This window comes from Camelina sativa, chromosome 16 (genome assembly GCF_000633955.1).
Source record: "Camelina sativa cultivar DH55 chromosome 16, Cs, whole genome shotgun sequence".
Taxonomy (NCBI): Eukaryota; Viridiplantae; Streptophyta; class Magnoliopsida; order Brassicales; family Brassicaceae; genus Camelina; species Camelina sativa.
The window spans coordinates 23,490,736-23,497,743 of NC_025700.1; the positions used below are offsets into that span (position 1 = coordinate 23,490,736).

At 37.2% G+C, this 7,008-nt stretch overlaps 2 protein-coding genes across 2 annotated transcripts in view; one reads left to right on the forward strand and one right to left on the reverse strand.

The window, feature by feature from the left end:
* Positions 2,317 to 5,818, reverse strand: LOC104752033 (eukaryotic translation initiation factor-like). The gene is made up of 9 exons (XM_010474099.2): positions 5,476 to 5,818; positions 5,184 to 5,243; positions 4,984 to 5,085; positions 4,761 to 4,892; positions 4,568 to 4,665; positions 4,386 to 4,473; positions 3,939 to 4,289; positions 3,595 to 3,837; positions 2,317 to 3,504 (listed from the first exon to the last, which is right to left on the reverse strand). The coding sequence occupies exons 1-9, from the start codon at positions 5,623 to 5,625 to the stop codon at positions 2,515 to 2,517; spliced, it is 2,214 nt and encodes a 737-aa protein (XP_010472401.1). The 5' UTR covers positions 5,626 to 5,818; the 3' UTR covers positions 2,317 to 2,514.
* The window catches only part of LOC104752035 (translation initiation factor IF-3), a 2,955-nt gene continuing 2,632 nt past the window's right edge, over positions 6,686 to 7,008 (forward strand). Inside the window, exon 1 of the mRNA XM_010474105.2 lies at positions 6,686 to 6,993. Coding sequence (XP_010472407.1) covers positions 6,749 to 6,993 — 245 coding nt within the window. The 5' untranslated portion in view covers positions 6,686 to 6,748. The remainder of the gene's footprint in view (positions 6,994 to 7,008) is intronic.

Genomic DNA, 7,008 nt, shown 5'->3' on the forward strand with positions numbered 1-7,008 from the left:
AAAAAAAAAAAAAAAAAAAAAAAAACTTGGTTCTTAATTAGATTATTCAAACTCTACAATAGTTTAGAATGGTCAAGAACAAAAAAGGTTTATGGTAAAATATACGTACCAGCATTGTTTCGCAAGTTCTTGTGTGTATTGTTAGCTTCTTTAGATCAGGTGAGTTTTGTAACACTCGTTTTATAGCAGGAGGAATAACAAACTGAAAAATCGGTGTCTCAATAGTCAAATCTTTGACCTTGAACATCGGAAAAGGATCACCACGAAGCTCCGCAAACGATAACATCTATAATAGAAGGCACACAATAAAAAGATAGTGAACATATATAACATAATATATAACATAGATAAATTAACGTCGGCACATGCTGACTGGTGCAACCAATTGTTTTAACATGAGTAACGTTAAGTAAGTTAATGTGCTCAAAACATATATACCTGAAGAAAGTCTCCCGTAGTAAGTTTCTCTACGTTTTGAAGCTTTCCTAGCATCATGAGTTGAAGGGGATTGTGAGCCTCGAGGTTTCTATCAATTGAGTAAAAGCAAAAGTTCACTCTAGCTTCGGTCAAAGACGAGACATCAACTAAAGTACATGGACACTGAGAGTTTCTCAATATGAGACGATGGATATGTGGTGCCACAATTTGCATTGGATCTGTACCACACAACTTGCGGACAACTTGTAATGTTCTCAGACGCAGACATTTGCTGAGATCAAGAACCCTCAGTTCATCACAGTAATGCAATGTTAAGCTTTCGAGGATAGGACAACCAGATAGAAACTTATCCACGGATTCATCAGAGAGGTTACAATAACGCAACGACAGCTTCTTCAAAGATGGCCAAGACACAGAGCAACGACAGCTTCTTCAAAGATGGCCAAGACAGCTTTTTTTTTTTTGCGATTAGAGACTAACAATTTTACGTTGCAACGGCATATGAACATTAATTAAGAATGCAAGGCTTTGTCAATTACACAATACAAACCACAAGATTAGGACATGATAAAATTAGATAACACTTTTACTCACTTTCAAATTATTATAACATGCTTTTGCAACTAACCAAATATTATATAAAGTATTTAGAACGAGAAGAAAATCAACAGCACATAACTAAGAAGAGCAGTTCCAAAACTCAATAAGCTCAACAGAGGAGATCGACGGGTGGTTGATGATGGGATGAAGATAGGAATAATCCCTTTTCTTTTAAAGAAAATGTGAAGATTGTTGCCGTTTCCAGCGCCGTGTTCCACAAGTTTCCTATCATCATTGTGATCTGATAGAATAGGATGGGATTGGATGATTAACAAGAAGATGATCAAGAAACAACAAACAAGTACTGAAGATCTCATTTGCGTTTTGAACTTTGTATATAATTCAAAAAGATATTTGAATCTGTTTGCTGAAAAAGAATAAGTTTATGAAAAATTGTATACTTTGTGAGTGATGCCGTGATGGGGCTTTTATAATCCATCAGTGGTAGGTACTTCGTGAGTTGACCTTCTTTTTGTTAAAACATAAATACAGATAAGAATTAAAGGAATTCGAGTTGTGAGTGGCATGAATCATATTTTTTTAGGATTACATATCATTAAAGGATCTATAACTAATGGACGGTTTCTGAAATAGTAATAAAAACTACCATAATATTCTCTATGATTCATGTCCCTAATAGTTTGATGTCTAGGATTTTGCACACATATTAAGACAATGGTGTATATGATTAATTTATTATTTAGTTTTTTTCTTTATAATTTTTACTTTTTATTCTTGGTCATTTCATGCATATGTGATGATTCATTTTTCTGACATTTTCTCTATTTTTCTACTTTTACACTTTTTTAATAATAAAAATATTTAAAACATCAATTTTTTAGAAACAATAAACATTTTCTAAAACATCAATTTATCAGGGACAAAGGGAGTATTATATACACATCGGAAGCTTAATCATCTTAATTGATATGTTCAAGTTCAGCCAAGTCTCTCTGCATTTTTTTCAAACTCTTTGGACCTCCACTCTTTTAAAAAGGAATGATTGAAATGGTTTCTCAAAGGTTGACTCCCGAAATATTATTATTCGACAAGTATATATATATATATATCTGGGCTTGTTTCAACAATGATATATATTGATTAATATATATCTGCATCTCAGTATCAGTAGGTTTTTAACGTCAACGATTAATATTTACTTGTACCATGAATATACTAATAGAGCTGCCAACTCTCTTACGAACGAATGACTTTGTCTAATACATGCAAAACTAGGAAATGATATGATGCGGAATTTGCTAAGCTCTAACTATAAGATAACAAATGTAACTTTCTTTTTTTCTCACCCTGAAATGTTTCAAAACTCAAGATGAACGAAAAAAACACGAGAGGTAAACAAAGCTGAACCAAATCGTCCAAGTATATGATATTAACTCAAAACCTTTATAAAAAAAAAAATGATTCAGACTACTCTCAAGTAAAAGTTTTAAGAACTTCGTCTGCAATTCCAATAGACTATCCTGATGGGCTCTCGCTAGCCGCGCTAATACTCTTTGAAACCGCCTCAACCACGATATTTCTGAACCACTCATCTTCCATCTTCTTCACAACCTCTCCTACAAACTCGAATTCCAAGGCTTTAGCTGAGACCAACTCCCCTAAAATCTCTCCAAAGCTGTTTGGTGCTTTTGGCAGATCGATTCCAATGTCATCCAACATTGAACCGTAGAGAAAACAACCCGCCCCTAAGTCTTCACATGTTAGCACATTCTTGGAGATCAGATGTTTCAAGAGTTTGGCAATTGGTTCAACCAACGGAGGGTTTTTCTCTAGACCGAGTGAGATGGCTTCCTTGACTAGCTCCGGGTGGTAAGATGGAGATTTCAGTTCCTCAACACATTGCAATGCCTCACCCAATAAACGAACACTGAAATATTCTTCAAGAAGCGACTTGGTTTTTCTTTCCAGCTCTCCTGCGTTCAAGCTATTAGCCAGAGGAGTCGCCGCCTGTGGCTGTGGCTGAGGTTGAGACCGTGGTAACGGCTTCTCAACAGTTGGAATGGGTTTAGAGGCTTGAGGAGCTGAGCTAGAACCGTTACCTTGCAAAAGAGCACTTGGTCTACCACCGCCATTAAGAAGGCCTCCACTGCCCTGAGGAAGAAGCCTTGAGTTGACTGAGAACGACTTGTTGATAGCAGGAGGAGGCTGAACACGCACAACAGGAGGCTGCTGCACTGTTTGTCTATTCCCTCTGGGCATGGATCGGGTCCGTGGTATTTCCCAGCCACCTTCATCCATAGGCATCTTCATAGCACCAGGCATGCCAGGCATCATTCCTCCAGTACCAGGACGGCCAAAGATGTGTCCAGAGCCAATACTGTCCGCTGCACCAGAAGCCGCAGCACGGTTATTGTTGTTGTTTCTCATACTTGCCATTGCACCTGGACGCAACCCAAGATTTCTCTCTGCCTCGGAATGGATTTCAGTGATCTTCTTTGCTTTCACCTGCACAGTAAACAACAAGTAAGCACAACTCGGAGAGAACTAAAGACTGATGGTTATTAAAGGTTTGAGATGGAATGATAAAAATCTTACCTCCTCACGCCTCGGTACCCATTTGTTACGTCGAAGATCAATAACGTTTTGGACCATAAATTTAAGACGAAGCTCTAGTAGAGGATGCATTGCTAGATCCTTCAGCCTGCCAAAGTACGTATCGTTTATACCTCGAGATCGTGGATTCTCTTCAAGTTGCTTCCCAATGGTTACAAAAAATTGGCAAAGAGCTTCAACATCTCCCTCAGCTGGGCAAGCTTTACTGTCTTCTCCTAAAAGCTCCTGTGTTACAAAAATTTCAAGTTCAATGAGCTCTCTACAAGGCTACAATATAAGAATATGCGGAATGTAAATAAACAAGAAACATAGGTCATAATACATACTTGGACAATGTGATGAGTTATCTTATCAGGCACCATCTTTTGCTTTAGAAGTTCTCCAATAAGACGAATATTTCCAAGTGTCCTGAGCTTCACCATTCTCTCCTTATCCATTCTTTCCATTTCTTGGTCTGGATTGGTCATCTTTCTGATTTCTTCCTTCAGTGCGGTGGCACCCTCAAACGCCTCTTGGCAGTTATTTAAAAGGAGTCTTTTAAAAGTCACTTCTTTGCCACCAGGTTCCTCAGGTGGAAACGAAGGAAGCTTTCCGTTAATATCAAAACACAAACGAGCGTACATCTCGCAGAAGGTCGGCTGCAGTATAGCATTCTCAAAAATCAGCTGTATCACTCCCTGCAATCAAAGGTAAGAAGAGCAAATCAATACCATGAAGAGAGAGAGAGAGAGAACCACAACAGCAGAAACCAGGAATTATAAAAAAAAACAAACCTTTAGGATATCAGCAGAAGTGATGCCAGCATCAATCAATTGACCTTTAAGAAGCTCGTACTTCTCCGGGGTAAGCTTGTTCAGAATACTGCAGAGATATCATAATCAGTCAGAATATAACATCACAATTAACTTAAAGCACAAAAGCTGAAAACACTAATATTAGTTTGTTGACAATATACCCTTTGACGTTCTTGAGGACTCGGTCTTTATCTGAAAGAGCTCCTCTTTTAGCTGACCATGGGACTTCTGCTTTCACCAGCACAGGGGCAGGACCAGACTGTTTTCACAAGATGAACATCACCGTTAGTAAGAAGAGAAAACTAGTAAAAACAGCATGCCAGCAACAAGTAACAAGTGACGAAAAAAACTTACCCATTGAGATGTATTTTTAGCTTCACGAGAGTCGTCTCTTATCCATTCTTTACCAGAGGTTGGAACCTGCTGACGACTATGCCAGTCACGGGTATCAGGCTGGGAATAACGATTCTGTGGCTGATTTGTTTGCTGATAAAACCAAAAACAAGAATGTGGTTTAGAAAAAAACAAGATTCGTCTGAAAAAACACAAAACAGAGAAAGATGACACAAACACTCACTTTACTCTCGGCTGCACGATTCCCCCAACTCCGATCTTCGCCAAAAAGCTCAACTGCAATTTCCTTACAGCGTCTCAGGATATCATCAGAGACTTGAACCGACTGGTATTGAGAAAAACATAACGATGAGTGATTTGTTTCACAAGGGATAGAAACACAAAGCCAACTTCAACATAAGAAATAGAGTTACAATTCATTACCTGTTTGACCTGAAGCAACTGGTCTCGGCTAAACTGCACACGTTCACCAGAATTTTCTCTCTACGAAAAACAAAACAAATAATATTTCAATTACACAACATAAAGTATCAATCTTTGTCCCACATTCAAATTTTCAACAATCGTAAGAAAAGAAAAAAACCCAAAAAGATCCAAACTTTTTTTCATAATTCGATTCATAATCACGGAAACGAATCAAACCCTTCAATTATACAGCCTGTTCAAACTCAAATTCGCGGAAAAAAACAGAGGATTTTGATTTGGTGAATTATACCTTGACGGGAATAAGGGTTTCTCCGGTACCAGCGCCATTGGTAAGATCAAAGGAGGAAGAGGAGCTGAAGCGAGGAACGAAAAGCCTCTTTCCACCGCCGCCACCTCCGGGTCTCAAGCTCAAAATCGATGGTTCACCTTGTTGTTGCATTACTCTGTTTTCTCTGTTCGCGATTAGGAAGATTCAATAAAAATATAAAATAAAAAAGTGATTTTTTTTTTTTGTAGATAGATAGAGGAGAGAGCTATATAGTGTATATATATATATATACGTATTGACGGTAGAGAAAGATTAAAGAATCGCTCCTTTTCCTTTTTGTTTTTGGAAGCTGTGTGTGTTCTGTATTTTTTTGCCCTAATTTCCTCTCTCTCTCTCTCTCTTTTTTTTTTTTTGTTCTTTTCCTTTATATTTCTCACGTGTATAATTCTATTGTTAATTACGAAAATATCCTCTATTTATCATTTCCAAACAAAATAATTTTTGTTTTTGGTAAAAAATAAAATCTCTGACCAAAAGAAAAAAAAACAGTTGAAGGAAAATCTTGTAAGATATAAAGACTTAATTAAGATTGATGAATTTATTGCATTTTATCAAATTGCAAATCTACTAATATTAAAAGTGTATTTGGCATGGGTCTCTCATGAGTAAAACTGTAAAAGTCAATTAATACTCAAAGATTACCTCTAGCTATTAAAAGTTTTTTTTTTTTTTTTGCTAAAAGCTATTGAAAGTTTGAACATTTAACTTATATGTTTCTGAATTTATATGTACCTCTCCACAAATATACATCTATATAATTAATTATAATAATAGTTGATTTATGACATGATAAGTAATTTTTTTGAAAATATTTTATTGAGAAGTCATAATAACCATGAATTCTTTTATAAAGAATAATTAACTTTTGTTCTTCTTTCACGCTTTTAGAACTAGGAATATCATATTCCTAAAAACTAAAAAGGTAAAAGTTGGTGAGAGGACAAAATTGGAATTTAATAGATGAAATTATCAATTAATGTCACACAAGACACAAGTCACACAATTAAATTAAACTCCTAAGGATTTAGGAACAATGATATCCGATTGCTACATCAATATTGAGCCCTTTATTTTAAATTGGTCCAGTAAGAGCCCATTAATAAAACACCGTCGTTTGGTTTCCAGCACTAACTTGTTAAACGACGTAGTTCACTCTCATTTGGCTTCTGGATAAGAAGAGCTTCGTGCAGCTGCGAAGGTTTTGAAACCTTCTGGAGTGAATAGAAGAAGCGCCATGGTTGGGATTACCAGCACCGTCGGATTCAACGCCGTTTTCGCCGGAATCACCAAAACGTTGTCGTCGCATTCACTATTCTCCGTCGACTCCAAGCTCTGTGGTCTTCGTCTCTCCAAATCCGAACTGTCTTTCGCTAATCTCACTCCTTCTCCTCGCCGTGGCTTCACCGTCACTTGCCGCTTCGGAGGTGGTGGTGGTGGTGGTGGAGGTTATCGTTTCTCTGGAGACTCGAGGCGGGGTAGGCCGAAAGAAGCCGA